The sequence below is a fragment of the Rhopalosiphum padi genome, chromosome 4, assembly GCF_020882245.1.
Source record: "Rhopalosiphum padi isolate XX-2018 chromosome 4, ASM2088224v1, whole genome shotgun sequence".
NCBI classification, from domain to species: domain Eukaryota; kingdom Metazoa; phylum Arthropoda; class Insecta; order Hemiptera; family Aphididae; genus Rhopalosiphum; species Rhopalosiphum padi.
This window is the reverse complement of record NC_083600.1, coordinates 16,927,072-16,947,440: the sequence shown is the minus strand read 5'-3', so window position 1 is coordinate 16,947,440 and position 20,369 is coordinate 16,927,072. Positions and strand designations below refer to the sequence as shown.

Genomic DNA, 20,369 nt, shown 5'->3' with positions numbered 1-20,369 from the left:
AATAGAATTTTTACTATGATCAAAGTATAGTTAATTTATGTTACATTTAGGCAGTGGCGTATTTATGAGAGGGGGTAAATTCCCTTCCCCAGGGATTAATGATTTACCAAATAAAAACAGAAACTGTGATTTCATTTTATTATTTGACTATATTTAATATTTATACATATATAAATATTAATATATAATGTAATAAGTAATAACTAATAAACATTTTACCCCCCCTCCCCCCAAAAAAATGAGTTGTAAATACGCAACTGCATCTATAGGACACTGTTTTCTCTAGAAAATGAGTAATAGCTATCCCAAGAGCTTTATATGTTATTTAATGAATAAAAAGATGAAAGTAGATATAAATAGTTTGCATAGAAGTGAATATCAGACTTATTATTCAAACCCAGTAAGAAAATACAGACCAATGAGTAATCACTAATAAATCACTGTCCACAGACTACAGGATGTTAATCTGTTCATGTACAATATTAATACTGATAACGGATTGATTAATTATTTACACATTAATAAAAAAATATTTATGAAATATACACATGTTTGAATGCGTAATTTTACGAGCTATAAAATGTCATAGTTCAAAATAATGCACATATTTAAAAAAAAAAAAAAAAAACATGAATAATCCTTATACTACGCAGGTTTAAGTAGGATAGTAAGGACCTTTGAGACCGCTGCCGTGGCCGTTTAATCGAGAGAACGGCCGTATCAGTTTGGACTCGTTATTCTAGTTTTCGTGGTCATACGTCATGTCTTCATGTTATAAAATGTATCTTACAACAATTAGTTCTAGGTCTATGCTTACCTTAGATCAAATATTCATAATAATATACTAGTATATGATCTAAAATGCTTACAATACTTCTTGCCTCGTGGTAATCGGTAATGGCTGTTAAGCATAAGCGCAATTTAAGGGGGTCTTGGGGCGGGGCTAAGCCCCCTCAAAATCAACCATAGCCCTCCAAAATGGTTTGTATAATATATCCCTTTCCACCTTACATATCTCAGGGAGCATACTCACAGTACATACTACATACATATAAATTAATATAGACCCCCCCCCAAATTTAAAACTCAAATTGCGCCTATGCTGTTAAGTCCTAAGTATATTATTATTTTATACGTAGGTACCATAGTCTAGGGCAGTGGTGGCCAAACTTTTTTTAACTCGGGCCATAAAAAAAAAAAAATTTTACCGCGGGCCAAAATTAAATCAGCTTCAATTTCAAAAATTATTTTTAAATAAATTATTAAAACACATATAAAAATAAATATAAACTATACAAAATATCGTTTTATATTTACAAAACATATTTTAAAATGTATTAATTTGTTAATGTGAACTGCGAGCTTGTTTCTGTTGACAGAGGAAATTAATATTAGGTTCTAATTTGGTAGAATTTACTCGGAGAACGAGCACAGTAATATAACTATAATACTACTATCGTATGAAAATAAGATAAGATACGGTAATGCTATTTATATTATTAAATGACATTGTAACAACAAAAACGCTACGATATGGCGATACGGGATTAAATATGAAGAATGTATACTTAAATTTTTTTTTTACGTAAATGTAAAATATTATATTTCTTTCGCGGGCCAGATATTAAATGATGGCGGGCCGGATTTGGCCCGCGGGCCGTAGTTGGCCACCACTGGTCTAGGGGCACCACGAGCACTTTCTAAGGACACCGCGGTCTACGGCTCTTAATAAATAATTTATCGTTATCAATGAGTATTCTTTTGTTCTGTCTTTCATGGAATTCACAGCAGGGCACCCACCGCAGCTGCTGAATTTGGTTTAAAAAAGGCACCACGGAAAAAAAAGTTTACGAACCGCTGGTCTTATCAATGGATAAGTGCCAAACCCACAGGTTTTAGATAGTACTATCATCATTGATTATAAATGTACTACTTCTAATCAATGGTACTGGTACTAACTGTCTACAGCCTGCTAAATGTCTAAATTCAAACGTATAAAATTATAATAATTATTACTCTAGGCTTAACGTATGTATATCTCAATTCGTGATCTCAATCAACCAAATCAACCATCACTGTAATACCTATGTATTAATGTGACATATATGAAATATCGTTTTTCAGTACTTCAGTAGTCTGTAGGTACTTACGTCGTCTCACAACATTCATGAGACTTCAGGTTTAAGTGTACAATAATTAATGTCGTTTTCTGTTAAAAAGTACAAATCGAGATGGCTTTATTTTTATTCATCGTGTCATCAATTATGAAACGCATTATCATAAGCGTTTAGTTTTTGCGCAGGTTCAATATATTTGTGTGCTAGGTAAACATAATATGAATACATCAATTTTAAAATGAAAGATAAAAAACTGAAGGTAAGTATCATGTTATTAATTATAATACTCGTAAAAATATATTCTACCTGTAGCTGTGTATCGTAGGGTCTTCAAATCGATCAGGCGTTATATCGATCCAGTGTATGGCGGCTTGCGGCTTACAGTCGAATGTCTATTGTGATTTTGCAGTACATCTTCAATGCTCTGATTCCAGATCACCAAGCTCAGGGAGTGTTCATATCGCCGGGCCTTCGTGATAGTGATGATACCAGTATTGGCCGTTCTGTAACTGCTATCCTAGGTGGTTTCCTCCGTTGGGACGCTCAATATTTTCATCACATCTATCGATATGGTTATACTTATGAAAATACATTGGCTTTTTTTCCACTATATCCCAATGTTTTACGGCTGTTAACTGCAATCTTTCCTGGTCATTCAAACACCATGTTTCTTATAGCTGGAGTCATCTTCAATAATTTAATTTTTGTTTTCACTGCATTGGTGTTATTCAATTTGACTTTACGCATACATAATAATGTAGAAATGGCATATAATTCAACAGTCCTGTTTTGTTTTAATCCCGCTAGTGTTTTCTTCTCAGCTCCCTATTCAGAATCACTGTTTGTATTTACAACATTTTATGGTATGTATCATACTGCATGTGAAAATATTTGGAAGTCTTCACTGTTATTCGGTTTCTCTGTGTTGAACAGATCCAATGGCTTACTGAATGTCGGTTTTCTATTATATTATATGATTCAATCAGCCGTCAAAAAAAGAAAAATATTATACAAATGTCTTATTGGTATATGTTTTGTTTTTGCATGTTTCAGTTTGTTCCAAATATATGGGTATTATAAATTCTGTACTCTGCAAGAACACACATTAGATCCCAAAGTTATTGACTATGCAATTACAAATAACCTAATAACACCAAACAACATTAGTATCCCATTGTGGTGTGGAGTACGTTTACCATACTCTTACGTTCAAGAAAAATATTGGAAAAATATTGGTCTCTTAAGTTATTTCCAATTTAAACAGATTCCAAATTTTTTGTTGGCTTCACCTTGTATTTTTCTACTGTTAAAATTCGGTTTGGAATATTTTCGTAACAATAATATAATTTATTTAGGTCTTAGAAATCAAGATAAACCAGATTTTGTATATGTTGTCCATTCAACGTTTTTAACTATTTTTTGTTTATTTTGTATACATGTTCAAGTGACCACTAGGATGTTAGCGTCTTCAAGTCCAGTATTTTATTGGGCTTGTGCAAATTATTTCAAGTTTCCACTAAATTTCAATAAAATTACTTACAACCGTATAATGCATGATTCTAAATCTAAATTGGTGGCTTTGTACTTTTTTACATATTTTATTGTCGGCACAGCACTTTTTGTGAACTTTTTACCATTTACTTAGTTCACAAATGTTGATAAAAAAATTATTTTAAATTTAACCATCAACTACTAAGTTAACTACATTAACTTTTAAGTATAATATTGTTTATGAAGAAAAATGTAAAATATATATTATATGACCAAAAAAGTAAACTGTGAAAGTATTTTAAGTATACAACTATTGTTAATTGTATTGAATTTAAAAAAAAATGTATTTTATGTTATTCATTGTTATTTTTTTTTAGAATATATTTTATTATATTTTTATGTATACAAATGTTATATAAATATTGATGAATAATTTATGATGAAACAATAAAGACTGACAATGATAATATTAACTATTGATTCAAAATTCATAACTTCATATTTCATAAAACTGTATTTGCAGAGAAAGTTCATATTACTTGAAATACAATCAAGTACAACAATTGCTTCTGACGCTTCTGTATTTTAGAATATTATACATAAATTTTATAAAATTTAGTAGTTTTTTTTTTTTTAGCTAAAATAATTTAATTCTAATGGTATTATATTTAGTTATCAGATATAGATAAAATAAAATACAAATTAAAAATTTTAAATGAATATGATGATTTTAATCTTAGTTGCAATTATTGTGTATAATGTTTAAAAATATGTTATCCATAACTTAGCTGATGAGTTAAAATTTTTGATTGAAAAAAATATTATTTAGAGCAAAATCAACTCATATGAGCAATTATAACTTTACTGTAGAGTATATTAAGGCATATTTGTGTAATTGTTTTACAGATATCTAATATAATAAATGATACTGAAGTATTAAAAAAACAATGATATATTAATACATAAGTGATTTTAGTGAACTTAGTGAAGTATTCAAAATAATTCTGTGCCGCCCTAACCAGCTGATGACGTTATTGTACTGTTATTCGTTGTACAACAGTCCTAAATATGCATAATATAATCAATTATCATAGAACACAATGCATAATATCGTTTTAAAACCTACAAAATGTATAGCGGAGAATATTTATTCTAAAAAAAACCAACAAACATTATAAAAGTATGCATTGGATGAATAAAAAAGCCTGACATGAGTGTGCGGTGTTTTGTAGAACTATTTTTTTACGTGCAAAATGCCAAAGTGCAATACGAACTAGAATTTGGTCAGCATGTTACTGATCACGGAGGAAGAAGAATTGGCCCGTTATCCTATTTGTAATGATTATTGATAATATGCAACTAGAGATATTAGGGCGCGGGGCAGTAATATCCAAAGAATTAAAGATCATTAATTTTGCTATAATTATAATATTGATATTGTGAGTTTGTGACGGGAATTCATGGGATACCTCCACAATAACGGAAATCGGGCAGGTCGGCCCTCGCCACAATACAATAACGTCATTAACCAGTAACCACCTTGAATCTTGATAGTGATTTTAATTCATGATAACACTTATCGTGAACTTGAAACGATAACATATTTTTCAGATGATAAAAGAAAATATATATTTTTAAATTATAAGAACTTATGCCCTTCCTGGTTATAGGTAGCTCATAAATAATTATAATGCATTGTATTGTATAACGTTTATGTCTTAAGACTTCGAGATAATACTCAACTACTAAGGTATTGTAATGTACTATTATATAATCTATTAACTCCAAATGACCGCTGATCGTGAAAATTGAATCATTATCAACTATTCAACTGTTAAAACCGGACACCGCTTATATACAAATTATATTCCATAATGATGGTTCTAAGATTTAATAAATTACTCAGAAATTGTAGTTCGCTGTACAAGAAAAACCAAACACGTTATTCTTCAACAGAGGTATGATATATTAATATGATGACAATTTTATTGCAATTAATCAATTCATTTTCTTAAAGTTGAGGTTTGTTAACTTATTTGAGCATTTTTTTAGTATTAAATTTACCATTTTTATGAATATCAACCAAATCTAACTTATTAGTAGTACCTTAAAATTACAATATTATTACATAGGTATAAGCAATAAATATATTACATTTATCAATATTTTTACTTACCCAATGATTAGAAGAAATCCCAATATTTAAAACCTTCATGTTTACTGACCTTGTATAAAAATGTTAAATTATTAATCTTGTGCTATTAAAATCTCAAATATAGGTATAGCCTAAAAATTAAAATTATATTTAATTGTAACTAATTGATTACTTACTAATACTATAATATACTTGCTATATTTTTAACATAATATCAGTTGTCAAATAAAGTTAATAGTTTATTTAAAAAAATTATATAAAGTTTACATTGCATTTTTATTTACAGAAGCAAACCAAAATCAAAGTTAATGATATTGAAATTAATTATTTAAAAGTTGGAAATGGTCCACAGACCTTATTATTATTGCCAGGAGCATTAGGTAGTTTGCTTTGGTCATATTAAGTATTATACAGTTAATTTTCACAACTACAAAAATATATAAATATATAATAATATTGCCATGCATAAGTAATAAACTCTGTTATTTAGGTTCAATATTTACTGATTTTAAGCCACAAATTGAAACTCTTAATCGTGAAAAATATACAATAGTTGCATGGGATCCACCCGGTTATGGTTTTAGTCGACCGCCAGACAGAAACTTTTCACCAGGGTTTTTTTATCACGATGCTGACTATGCCATTTCACTTATGAAAGTATTTACATTTTACTACGTGTGTTCATAATATTTTTCTAATCTAAAATATGTTGGTCTTCCTAGTCATTGCAAATTGATAAATATTCACTACTGGGTTGGAGTGATGGTGGCATCACTGCACTTATAATGGCATCCAAGGCTGTGGACAGAGTGGAAAAACTTATAGTTTGGGGTAGCAATTCTTATGTTACTGAAAAAGATGTTGAATTGTATGAAAAAATACGAGATGTCCAAAACTGGTCTCCACGCATGAAACAGCCATTTGTTGAACTGTATGGTGAAAAGTATTTTTCTGATACTTTGAATGCTTGGGTAGATTCTTTTCAAATAATTCTTAAAGAAAATGGAGGGGACATTTGTCGAGAAGCACTATCAAAAATCAATGCACCTACTCTCATTTTACATGGAGCTCAAGACCCTTTAGTACCTATGGAACATCCTGTTTATTTACACAAAAAAATTAAATATGGATCGTAAGTTTATGAAATTGGATATAAAATTTAGCTTTTATTAGAAAACAACATCATAAACAGTAGCAGATAACAAACTTAGTCATAACTATAATTTTGAAATTATTGCATTGTATTATTATATTATTCAATTCAATAGAGGAGTACTTACAAAAAATAATATAGTGAATGATTAATTAATAAATATTCTAGAATTTTTTATGATTTGTATGATTCAGAATTGATTCTAAATTATAATTATTATTTATTATTATAATAAAGAAGTAGTTAAGGAGTAGTGGCACTTAAATTGAACTAAAGAAAACCAGTACATTTTAGAATTTAAACATCCTACAAATGTATACATAAATTGATAACTAAAATAGTATTAAATATATCTAAAAACAATAATTGATTGTACTTAATCCATTTTCGTTAATATTTTGAGACAAAAATTGAATTACCATCTGGCATCTGTGTAATTTTGTTCCAAGCCTCCCCCCTTCATATTTGTACCACTATGACCGCCGCTGATTTATACCAATTAATATTATTTCCATTTGTGTGTTGCAGGCTTAAAATCTATCCGGAAGGTAAACATAACATTCATCTGAGGTATGCCGAACTGTTCAATTTGGAAGTTGACGATTTCCTTGCCGAAGACTTGTAACAAAAATAAACCAAGACTTATAAATAATAAATTTAGTTCAAAAAATATAAAAATAGAGACTATTATACATTCATAGCAGAGGGGTTGCTAGTGTGTAGATGTAAACGCAGTCGTAAAATTTGTTTGGAAGTGAAAATATGATCGAGCCGGCAGCGTGGGCGACGGGACTGATGAAATCTCCTGAGCAGTTGACGTTGCGCGACAAGGTGTGGCGTTACAAGAGCGAGGGCAACGCTAACGTGGTTTTGTCGGTGCCCGCCGACGGTACAGTGGTTCGGGTGATGAAAGACGAGACCGATGACGGCGGCGGTGAAACTGCGGCGGCAGTGGCGGCCGAAACACTGTCCGTGCGATTGCGGTTTTGCGACGCCGTGAGGCGTTCGTTTTTCGCCGACGGCCGGCACGTCGACGTGCCCGTGCCGATGCGCGTGGCCGCCGACGAGTTGCGCGAAATTGACCGGCTCGTGCGGCCGGACAGGCCGCCGGGCCGGAAGCACAAAGGTCTCGGGTGGGCCGGGTGCCTGGTGGCCGTGTGCCCGGACTACACGACGCTGCCGCCGACGGACGTGCCGGGCGTCTGGTGTGTCGAGATCAAGCCCAAACAGGGATGGGTGCACGAGGAGGACAGGGCGTGCGGCCCCGGCGGAGTGCGGGTCAAGTGCCCGTTCTGCGCGCACCAGTACTTGAAGCTGTGCCGGGGCGACGTCCGGAGGCCGAGCGGATACTGTCCGTTGGACATGTTCTCGGGCCGCCGCGAGCGGGTCCGGCGGGCCGTCCGCGCACTGCTCCGGGACCCGCAGAACAATCTGAAGTTGTTCCTGGACGGCGAGCCGCTCGTCGCGCCGGACGACGGTTTCGGGGACGCGGCGAGCGAGGCGCTGGGCGACGTCCCGCGGTTTTGCGCGTTGGTCGCGGGCGCTCTGCTCGGCGACTACGAGGACGGCGGTCGTGACGCTCCGGTGATGGACGGATGGGACGATACGGACGTGGACCGCATCGCCGCTGCAGCTTCCGGGGCGATTCCGTGCGACTTCCGCGCCGTGCCGATGCCCCGGCACTGCGTGCTGCACGAGATCCTGACCATGCAGCGGATGCAGACCGCCGGTTTCGCGGCCGTGTGTTCCGAGTACGACAACGGACTGCGGTTGTCGCGGGATCCGCATCAGTTCGGCCACGTCGACCGCATGCGGCCCGACGGCGGAGACGCGGTTCCGCGGAGCCCGGTGGACGGATACCTGGTGGCCGCCACGGCCCGGGACTGTTCCGTGTTCGTCACGTTCCGCGGTCCCGGCAGTTCGACGCCGGCGGTGCGCGTCAAGGTGTCCGATTTGGACCCGAAACCGTTGTCGACCGTCGACAAACATCGGATTCGCGACGCAAAAGTGTCGTTGGCCTGTCAACGGTATTCGGTCGGATAGTGTGTGTGTGTGTGTGTGTGTGACGTGTTGTGAACTGCGCGTGTCGTCATCACTCTCCGGTTGTCGTGTGAAGGGATTAAGCGGGTGTTGTGAATGCGATTATATATACATGTATGTGTGTGTTTGTGTTTGATTCACGTCAATACGTCATGCGCTGCGATTCAAAATATATTATGTTTTACTCTTGGATATATGCTGTACATTATATGTAACGAAGAATTAATTAAATAAACGCCAATATAAACACGAAATAATGCGTTTACACTATAGCCTCCTATAAGTATACATTCAATAATAATTATGCATTTATGTGGTTCTTAACTTGTTTCGTCGATAATATTCCGTATCCTGTTGGCTACTTTTGACGATCGGAAAGACTGAAGTGATGGAAGGTATAGAGCATAACCCAGCGACCCGTTGCGTGACATTATTTTATAATAAAACAAGGCATGATGGTATCTACTGCGATGGTATTATATTGTGAATCCTCCCTCATATATATATATACATATATGTATTGCAGTGTGTACGCGCAATAAACAAGTTTTTATTCAATAAAAGAGTAGTATTTTTAAGATTGTTCATTTTTTTTTTTAAATTTTAATTGGTATGAATAATAACAAGTTACTACAGTAGGTATAATTTTAATTGAACGGTTTTTTTTTAATGAAATATAAAATTTAGTTTATGAACTTTTGACCACTTTTCTTTTTATTTAATGCGATTTTAACATATAAATTATAATATCTCGACAATTACATATTAAACGTAATATTAAACTTTTTGGAATTCATTAGTAAAATAATATAACGAGTATTTTTTACTATTTTTTTTTCTAGTAGAAGCGATAGGTTGTTGGAAAAAGCTTGCCTAGGGTTAGATTAAAATAAATGAGCAAAATAAAATTATCTGTACTAAAAGTCTATAAAACGTATTTGTATATCCCTCTGCTGTTTTACTATATCTATGATGAATATGCAAATGATATAATTCCCAAACGATGGTAATAACATACAAATACTAAATAGGTATTAATGCATTGCTTATGTACACAAAATTACAAATTACCTACTGTATATAATGAGTACACGTTTATTACAAATGATAATGGACAAATAATAAAATACCGATTTACAAAAGACGATGATAGCTCGAAAACTTGTCACCTAACAAATTAAAATAATTTAAATTTGAACAACAATACAAATTATATATTAAAATAATAATGATATAAAAATGATAAATAATTAGTAAAAAATATATTTACCGCCTTTATTATATCTACCAAACATAAAGATTAACATGACACAAATAAATAATAACAAGTTTTTATTGTTATATCACCTATATTAGTTAATTATACAATGAATAAAATATAATACAATTAATATTAAGTAGATACCCGTTGTATATTTTTGTAAATTCAAGCGTAATTTAGTTTTGTTTTGGGTACTTTTCTCAACAAATTTTATTAATTCTCTTAAACAGTATTATACTGATATCAGTCCTTATTCCAATAATGAATAAATAAATATCTAAACAATACGTCAATACATATTAAATATAACATAATATAGGTTAATATTACTATTCGAAATTCAATGAACAAAAAGAAATATAAATTAAGAAATTGTGGAATTTAACATAGCAGTTTTTAATTACACTAAAGGCTAAGAATTAAATTACGGAAATTATATTATTTTAAAAGTTAATAAAAAGTTATAACATAATGTTGATTTAATTTCAAACTAGGATAAAATTGCTCATACTAAAGTAATCATGAAGTTCTATTCGAACAAAGAAGAATTTTTGGCTTTTAAATCCTACCATTCCTACCTAATCATCAACAAACTTTATGGAGAGTATGATAAAACAAGACTTATCATTTTTCAGTGATTTCCAGGTATTGAAACAGATAGTTGAAAAATTACCAGAAACATACATGTTAGCAACAATGAATATTTGGTGTCTAAGTACCTACCTAAATAAAGACAAATCTGATCATTAACATTTAGACAAAAATATATTTAATAATATTATAATTTGTTAGTAAAAGACAAATGTTGATCTTAAATTCATAAAATAAACTCTTTAATTTGTTAACTCTGGTGTTGAAACTCTAATGGTCCTAAATTTTTCTTTAAAATAATTAGAAAAATTAGATAGAACAAGAGAACATTTCTATAGAATTTGTTCAATAACTTCCGTTGTATCCATCATGAATGAACAATAAAAAAATTTACCTTTAAATTAATTTTTTGAATGAAAATACGTTTGAATATATTTTTAGAAATAAAAAAATGCTTAAATGTTAACACTATAGTAGCATTAGAAAATAAAGAGTGAAATCAATTACAAGGGGATACAACAGTTCTAACATTTTAGATAAGTAAAGAAAAAAATGGTAGAACTTTTTATTTGAAAATGAGTATTCTCTGTAAACAATTAAGTTTTTTTTTTTTTTTAGGATGTTGATTAAATATAAAATAAGTTGAGAAAAGTAGACTTTGCTAAAACATACAATAGATATCTATCCATTAATATATCATAATATTATACTGTAGTGTCAATGATAACATAGACACATATTGAATATAGTTATCAATTTGCATACATTTCAACCACTGTTTTAAAGTTTAAGACATTCAATAAAAATAAATTTTAACTGTCGATTATTATATTATTATTACATGGAAATAAATAAAATAAAGATAAATAAAAAAAAGAGGTATAAAATAATGTAAATTAACAATAAATAATTACTAATAGTCACATTTATAAATGTATTGTTTATATATAATATATTCAGTGAGAATTTTTATTAAGACAATTATTAAGTTTTGTCTAGTAAAATAGAATACAAAATAAAAATAAATAATTAGGATAAAAGGATGGATCACATATTAAGTTAAATTATTTATAAAATATGATAATATAGTAGTAATTAAATATATTGTCATACTTAGAAAATAACGATATAATGATAATAATAATAATAATAATATATAATATTATATCATTAGCAAAGCTAGTAAGTTATTATAAGTTAATAATATGTTCTTATAGAACTATCAGGAGAGTATAATGTAGTAAATATAGTTAATTTTACAATAGTTGAAGAACTATGGTTGAATATACGTTTATAAAAAGTTGGATTACGATTTGATGAAAATATTTTCTTTTGAACATAACAAAACAGTATTATATAATAGGTTCTTATAGTACCTAAAACTTGAATACAATTGAAGATGGATTATTACAAGGAACAGAGAAAACTAACACGACCGGGAATATCAATTGGTTAAACGATACAAAAATATTTTTATTTACTTTTATTTTAAGAAAAATTAATTTATATAATAATAAGGAAGAAGAAATCATATAAATGAAAAATGAGATTAACAATTTCTATTTTTTTTATAGTTCATTTTTATGGTGAATATTATTAATCAGACCCACTAGACTGTGGAACCGGAAACAATTATTTAGAACTAAACAAATTTCAAAAATAAAATTGATGATTATTACTTATATTGTGATGGTAATTAATATACAATTAACGAATGCGGTTTCTTTAATTTTATTACTAACCAGTATCACCAATTAATTTAACTTTTTAAGCTAATTAGAATGAAAACATAGCGCATAATTATAATTTATATTTTATAGAATCGTATAAATAGTTTAAAATGGCATAATAAATAAAATACTAGCCTAGTGACTAAAACAATATTTGTAACATAATACATAGATGTGTAATTATTTTTATATAAACCTAGGGTTCTATACATTACAAGATATAGTTTGCACAATAATTGTGTAGGATATATATATTAGTAAATGTATTTAATACTCTAATATATATATTTACAATGATCTGTAAGATTGTTTTTCCTAATTTCACAAAACAAGCATATATAAATGTATTTTGCTTTGAGTTTTTTGTGGTAACTTCTAAAACACTATTATAATCTAGTTAAAAAAAAAAAAATTAAAAAGGGTTTTATTCAAATTAATGTCAAGAAACTTTTTTTTTATTAAATTTCTAGATAATAAATTTTGAGTAGATTACAGTAAAAGAAAGAGAATCATCACATAATACTATTGTATAATAGTACTGTAACAGTATTAGTCTACTCATTACAGTTTTGGGATATTGAAAAGAAAAATAATGATGATGTTTATAAAATAATATAAAAGAAACCTACATTTTAATTATTATCCTTGATAAATAAATAAAAATATTTTTTTAATTTTACCACTTAACATCTTTGGGGTCTTGGCAACACTTGTTATCCGGATACATGTACACATACAACATAAAATACATTATAAGAAAAACAATTCAATAAATTACATAAAAATAATAATAAAATAAACTATACGATCTCAGACTTAGAACGTTTTATTTTAGGTTTATTCACAGATGATTTTAGATTTGTATGTGTACATATGTCTAGTGTGTGCGTGCATAATACATGTAAAACAATAATTCAAAATCACAAACAAAAAAAAAATATTCAATATTCCATGGTGTTTTCACACAACTATTAACTATTACCAGAATTTCAAAACTGGTCAGCCAAAAGATCACAAATTTCAATGGACACAGGTTCTTTGCTGGACCTTACTGTCAAACGATACATCTATAGAAAAAAAATTAATCAATAGACAAAAAAAAAATTCTTATATATATTAATATTAAATTTAAAATTTTAATTCATGGAACAATATTATTTAACCATTTTTATATTGTCTATTTTATTGAAAATTATTTAAAATTTCTATCCATTCAAATTTCTTATATCAATATATTTTTATTGAAAAAATGAAATCAATGATTATTTAAGATATTTAAATTAATAAGTACTAAGTTATAATAACAATATTCAAATATTATTCTAGATACGCGAGTTAGTTATTCCACTCTGTGAAAATATAAGCAGTCATAAATACATTGAATTAAACTATTACAGTGGTAATTCGTAATAGCTTTAACACATCAATCCTTCTAGACCAATTCCCTTTCCCCTAATAGTTACATAGCAATTAATCCTCATTAAATTTGACACAAGCTAGTCAAAAATTACAATTTATTAATAATAGAATAAGAAAATAATGAAATAAATTAAAAAGTACAGCATGCCAAATGATCAAATGGTCTAGTAGTATACTTTTAAAGTGTACATATAATGAATTAGATCTAAAAATTTTAAGTAGCTACAGATCACCAAGAAAGTATTTATTATGAATATATTTTTTAGGAAATTATATGTTATAATTACAACATATGTCTCAAAAAAAATGTTATTTTTAGTTGATAATTATTGACTTATAACAAATCCAACAAACGTACTAATTTATAAATAAGATCTTGTCACAAATAAACTTATTTGTTCATTGGTTGGCACATGTTAGTAATTACTAATTATTATGTAGGTACTTAACATTTCTCAATAGTAGCTATAAATACATACCTGAGCTTGTTTATTTGGTTCTAGACGTAGCAAACATCCAATCTGTTGTGTTTTTGTGTGAACAATACCAGCACAAACAAAATTGTCAGGATTTGGATCAATGCCATCTAGTAATTGCATACCAAATCCAGATAGTTTGGTTCTTGTTGAAACTTGATCCATTGGCTGTGATGCTTTGAAGATTTTCTGTGACTTTTGAGGATCATGATTACTAAAACAATAAAATTAAATGAAAATAAATGTTCAAAATAATTTCAATAAATAATATTAAAATAAACATTCAGTAGATGCAAATATAATTCATAAAATATATGCACATATATAATATTCTAATTACCTGCCTAGATTCTTCCACCGAGCAAAGAAAGACTCACTATTCATTTCAGTTGGTTCAAAAAACTTATTCAAAGTCACTGGCAGCTTAACGGAAACATTTTGAGGTACACCATTGTATACAAATGAAACATTTATAACAGGTGTGTCTAAAACAAAAAATGTACATTTAATATATTATAAATCATTATTTATGAATTATTAGTTTTGAAAAAACATAAAATAGTGAAAATACTAACCCGCATATTCTTCTACACACTCAATAATAGCCAATTGTTGTATTTGAGCTCCAGCTTCCAGAACTGGCTCAATAGGTTTAATTTGTATAGCCAATTTAGTGACCCAGAGATGTGGACTAGATAATACTGTGGAAAAATTCTAAAACCCAAAATTATACTTAAACATTATTTTTATGTTCAATACGAGGTTCAATAGTTATGAAAACTCACCTGTAGTGGAATTGTAGTTTTGTTGCCATAAAACAGACCTAAACGTCCCAAATTTCTTTTAAACTCACATTTCACACCAACTTGAATTAATTCACTTTCAAACAGTACTCCATTATTTTTACAAATGAATCTATAAAATGTTATATTAAATAATGTGAAACAACACAAGACATAAGTATTAAAGTAGATTTACTTTTTGGGGTTATAATTATTTTGACTGGCATTTAATGAGTTTGAACCTGTTGATCCTCCGCCACCATATAAATCTCCCAAGACATCGACCAAAACATTTGCGTTACTTGTATGTGTACTAGATGCTACTGGTGTTGATAAACCTAGCAGATCAGCAGAATTGCTATTGGACTGCAACATTTGTTGACAAATTAAAATTACAAAATATTATTTATAGGTATATCATTATTTCATTACATTGGTATGATTATTAACATGATTATTTTGATGATTTATCGGAGAAGGTTGAGGACTATGGTTTTCTAATGTTTCAGTTTCTGGCACTCGACCTGGTTTTTTCTTTTTTAAGACAGCCAATATTGATGATTCGCGTTCTGGAAAAGATGGCATCTCTTCCAAAACTGTTGCCTAATGGTTTACAATTAACATACATAAGATTACACAATGCCATTGAATTTTTTTTAAGAACATACCAAAACATCAGTTGATACAATTTTAGATAGTTGTAAATACTCAGATGCTCGTTGTTGAAGTTCAGCATCAGCACTTCGTAAATTACTGTCTTGTTTAAGTATTTCCTGGATTGTAGTTTTCACTTCAGGGAACAAGTTAATGAATTTTACATATGTTGACAGTAATAATGCTCGAGTCATTGGTGAACATAAATGATACTATTTATACAAAAATCATATCAAATATAAGCATACTTAAAATTTATATATATATTCATTTTACCTTGGAATGTAATAACTGAAACTGGACGTTTGGTGCAGATCGAGTATCACCAGCAATCAAATTGCCAAACTCTCCAAGGATATAACCACCAACTTTCACCATATTCTCGTGACAAGCAGGTGCTTGTAATGCCTAAAATTACCATAAGCTCAATAAGTGATATTATCCTAACAATAACTATAAACAACAAAAAAATACCTCAAAGACAGTTTTGGCAGCATAACCTTGTACATCATCTCTATTAATTACAATTTGAATAACACGATACCAAACCTCTTCAGATACATAATCTCCTGCTATCCTAATTAAATTAAGTATCACATCCACATACCACGTGTAATCAGTTGCATATTTTTCAGCTAATATAGCCACCTTCAATACCTAAACAAGTAATCGTAAAATAAAATAATATAATTATTATTATTATTATTAAATAAAAATTATATAGTAAATATTATATACCATTTCTTCTCTTATTGAATAATCAGCAGTTTCTAAATAATTCAACATTTCCTGAACAATTTCCTCAGAATTTGACTTGTCGCACATAGCATAAAGTAAGTCAACAGCTTGTTGTCTAACTGAAACATCTTTTTCCATCTAAGAAATACAAATTGATTTATTAATATATTATAAATATAATTACACAAATAACAATAATATCAAACTAATATTATGTAGATACTAGATAACTTACTTTCATAGACAATATAACAACTTCTTGGTGTTTTTTAACAGCTTCGTGTGAAAACTCAGAATTAGCTAGAAGACACATGGATTCCAAAGCTAAATATCTTAGGTTTGTTTCTCGGTTAGATAAAAATTGACCCAGTTGGTTACAAGCTCTCACAAGTAAATTTGGTTCACTTAAAAGAAAAATCCAATCAAAATTAATGATGAATGATGATAAATATTTTATTTTAAATTGTTATCTTTAATTATTGACTTACCTGTCGTTATGAATAATCAAACTAATAGCTTCAAATAGTACAGCATTTTTAGCATTGGAATGTTGCACTTTCTTTGATTTTGGAGCATCTTGAGCTTTGTTCAAAATAGCCTCCAAACACTCATTCAACCTAACTCTCACACCTGCATCTTCTATTAAGTACCAATAATACAATTTTTATAACATATTCAAATTTTGCAAACAATATTTAAATTAAATTTTTACCTGGGGTTGAATAATTTTGTAAAAGTCTAAGTAATTTAACAGACAACCATGGAGCTGGGACAAAATAATAAGTATAATCTTGAAGATCTGTATAACTAGCAGTCACAATCTGTATAAAATATCAAAATTATTACTACTGTGTATGATGTATAACTTTACTATACTTTACCCTGGAAAGCCTTGAAACTGCAAAACTAACACAAGCTTTATATTCTTTTGGATTTCGTTTTACAAGTGCATCAATAAGAGAAACAGCAGCTGTGACTACTCCCAAATGTTGATCATTTAACAAATGAACAATTCTTGATGTCCACTCACTGGCACCATTTGAATCTATGGGTATGACATCAGGGTTAGTACGTAAAAGTCGTAGAAAACATAATGCTGCTGATTGTTTGACCACATCCATTGTATCTCTATTTAACCCAAATACAAATAAGTTTCGAGTTTATGTTTTTTAAATATTTAGCAAGTATAATAAAATATACGTACCCTGATACCAACAGTTTTGGTATATCATAACCAAATGCTTCAGCCATATCTCTACTGCCAATATTTGCAATACACTGCATAGCTAAATTTACATGGATAGAATTCCTAAAGAAAACCATTACAAATGTTAGACATACATTGAATTAAATATCTACTAACATTCTAGAATGTAAACATACCGAGATTGCAGATCATTTTTAATACTTTGATTAATAAGTTTGATCAAGTCACTATTAGTATTTACTAATACTGAAATAAACAAGTAACCCTAAAAAAAAATATATATATATAAACAAAATATTATAAATAAATGTATATACTATATATATCAACTTCTGAACCCTACATATAAAGAACAAAAAATACAATTGCTTTATTTATTTTACTAAGATAATAGAATAGTAGAAAAAAAATTGAATTCAAGATAAGTAGAATTTTATATTAAAATAAATAAATTAAGTAATTATGATTTTTCATCATGAAATAATGTCATATTAATAGTACAAATTATTGTCATACAAGATAATAAAATATTATGAATCATGTTATTATTGAAAATATTACAACATTTTAGATAAACAATGCAATTATTTGACATTAAACTGTTGTTTTTAATAAATTGGCCAAATAATATAATAAAATGTAGAAAATCATAAATTTGAAATAGAGCATATAAATTAATTGAAATAAAAGACATATAGAGGAAAAACTCACAATTTGTTTTTCAGAATATTTATTAGAAGATAATAAGTTGACAGCTTCCATATGGCCAAAATCAATATCATGGCCAAGCAGAAATATGAATAAGAGCTTGCAAACATATTTCTTTTTTTGATATCCGTCTAATGTCTTGTCACCTTTAAACTTACTCCTAATATTGGCTAATTCTTTATTGATTCTCTTTATTTCAGCCTCTTTACTTTTACCTAAAAAAAAAAAATAATGAATACATATTTCAATATTTACTAAAAGATAAAAATATTTAAATATAATTACAATATGTTTTAGTTTATATTTTAATCAATTTACTATGTTAATATAAAAAACATATTAAACTTTAATAATATGCATTTGTTTCATTTGAACTATACAACTGTTGTATATAATACCCTTATCAAAAGATAAAATAATTATCTCTAGCTGTAATGGTCTGTGTTAAAAAATAACATTCCAATATAATAAATGTTTTTACCACAAAAATTACAGTTATAACATAATACATATATTATTATAATATAATAAAAACAAACTGTACCATCCTAAGTGGTGTGAATATTTAAAATCTCTATAATTTAATATTTATAATACTTAAATGATGACATATTGAGAAATGAATTAAGTTTATTTAAAATAACTGAAATGAAATAGATTGCTATAAAATGTCTAATAATGAAGTAATAAAAAAAACTAATTAACAAAACTATACAGATATTGATTTAAAACTCAAATGTAGGTATGTAATGTACAAAACAACAAATATCAAATTGTTTCTAATACCAATTAATACATTGTAAATTTATGAGCAGCAAAATATTTATGAAAAAACATTTACAATTTCTGATGTCTGAAATGAATACAGCCAATCCCCGCATACCATCTCCTCTGACGGCGGGCATGATTACGGTCGTGGAAAAAAGTGTTTGACAGTGTACTTTACATCTAGTTTGTCAAAACCTATAACACATATTAGATAAAAAATAAATAAAAATTTGTAGACTCAAAAATTAGTGGGTCAACTAATCGTCAAATCGACTAGATATCATACTTCCACTTTAAGAGAGTGAGAGAAAATTTACCAATAGGTATCTAAGATTGTGCCACAATGGTAGTAGAGTGAAAAAGAATTATTACGCTTAATAGATAGTTTCCTGTGCGGTCAGCGTGTCGGAGAAGCAGCAGCAACCCCCCCGAGGGACGAGCAATGAGCAAAGCACTGAAAACAAATGCCAGGCGGGCAGGGCAAAGGGGAAAGCGGCGCGGCGGTTATCAATGAACTGGCCCACGTCGTCCGACCGTCACCAGGTCACCTCCACCACACCCCCTAAACACATCCAAAACCGCCAATCGAATCGAAATGAGATGCATGTAACATGTATACTGTTTAGTGTTTAGCGGAATCGTCCCGAAGCGGCGTTTAGCGCACATACCATGAATATGATGGACAGGGGACTGAGACTTTTGCGTACAGGTACCTGGCGGTAGTAGTGTGACGAAGTCATTCAAGAAACAAGTCGCAAATCACACCGACAACGGTTCAGCCACCGGCTCTCTGCTGTGTTCGGACTAGACGCTCTGACCGGTCGGGGCTGATGGGGTATCAGTGCGCAACAGTGGCTTCAGTAGACATGACGGCGGATTTTAGCACAGAAAGCGTTCGTCGTCGTCTGCACCTCCTCCCGAGTTTTATTTGATCTCCGTAATCGTAGACCGTAATAATAATGTACAGTACAGTACTGCCGTAGTCGGCGTAGTCGTAATCGTAGTCGTAACCCGTAGACGTCGTCAACGTCCTACTACTCCCTTCCTGTCCACTCCAGGACCGCGTCCGCTTCCAACAC

General features: G+C 30.4%; 4 protein-coding genes across 6 annotated transcripts; 3 read left to right on the top strand and 1 right to left on the bottom strand.

Moving 5' to 3' along the window:
- Nucleotides 1-1,933: 1,933 nt before the first annotated feature.
- Nucleotides 1,934-4,081, top strand: LOC132930451 (GPI mannosyltransferase 2). The gene is made up of 2 exons (XM_060996333.1): nucleotides 1,934-2,376; nucleotides 2,443-4,081. Exons 1-2 carry the CDS (start codon nucleotides 2,356-2,358, stop codon nucleotides 3,760-3,762), a joined length of 1,341 nt encoding a protein of 446 aa, XP_060852316.1. The 5' UTR covers nucleotides 1,934-2,355; the 3' UTR covers nucleotides 3,763-4,081.
- Nucleotides 4,082-5,482: 1,401 nt separating this feature from the next.
- Nucleotides 5,483-7,541, top strand: LOC132928760 (valacyclovir hydrolase-like). The gene is made up of 5 exons (XM_060993624.1): nucleotides 5,483-5,566; nucleotides 6,050-6,143; nucleotides 6,254-6,420; nucleotides 6,486-6,895; nucleotides 7,445-7,541. Exons 1-5 carry the CDS (start codon nucleotides 5,483-5,485, stop codon nucleotides 7,539-7,541), a joined length of 852 nt encoding a protein of 283 aa, XP_060849607.1.
- A 137-nt stretch (nucleotides 7,542-7,678) lies between these two features.
- Nucleotides 7,679-9,213, top strand: LOC132930992 (inositol-pentakisphosphate 2-kinase). Its single transcript, XM_060997151.1, has one exon. The coding sequence runs from the start codon at nucleotides 7,679-7,681 to the stop codon at nucleotides 8,957-8,959; it is 1,281 nt and encodes a 426-aa protein (XP_060853134.1). The 3' UTR covers nucleotides 8,960-9,213.
- Nucleotides 9,214-10,217: 1,004 nt separating this feature from the next.
- On the bottom strand, nucleotides 10,218-20,350 carry LOC132930991 (AP-2 complex subunit alpha). 3 transcript variants are annotated; one of them, XM_060997149.1, is made up of 20 exons: nucleotides 19,959-20,350; nucleotides 19,364-19,485; nucleotides 18,526-18,737; nucleotides 17,991-18,079; nucleotides 17,812-17,916; nucleotides 17,489-17,735; nucleotides 17,320-17,428; nucleotides 17,096-17,246; nucleotides 16,843-17,011; nucleotides 16,608-16,745; nucleotides 16,344-16,526; nucleotides 16,146-16,277; nucleotides 15,884-16,081; nucleotides 15,648-15,818; nucleotides 15,412-15,581; nucleotides 15,219-15,348; nucleotides 15,009-15,147; nucleotides 14,774-14,918; nucleotides 14,437-14,647; nucleotides 10,218-13,605 (listed from the first exon to the last, which is right to left on the bottom strand). In XM_060997149.1, the coding sequence occupies exons 2-20, from the start codon at nucleotides 19,425-19,427 to the stop codon at nucleotides 13,528-13,530; spliced, it is 2,841 nt and encodes a 946-aa protein (XP_060853132.1). In that variant the 5' UTR covers nucleotides 19,428-19,485; nucleotides 19,959-20,350; the 3' UTR covers nucleotides 10,218-13,527. The 3 variants fall into 3 exon arrangements, with proteins under 3 accessions (XP_060853132.1, XP_060853130.1, XP_060853131.1); XM_060997147.1 differs by having other exon boundaries at nucleotides 20,004-20,350; XM_060997148.1 differs by lacking the exon at nucleotides 19,959-20,350 and adding an exon at nucleotides 19,608-19,787.
- Nucleotides 20,351-20,369: the final 19 nt, after the last annotated feature.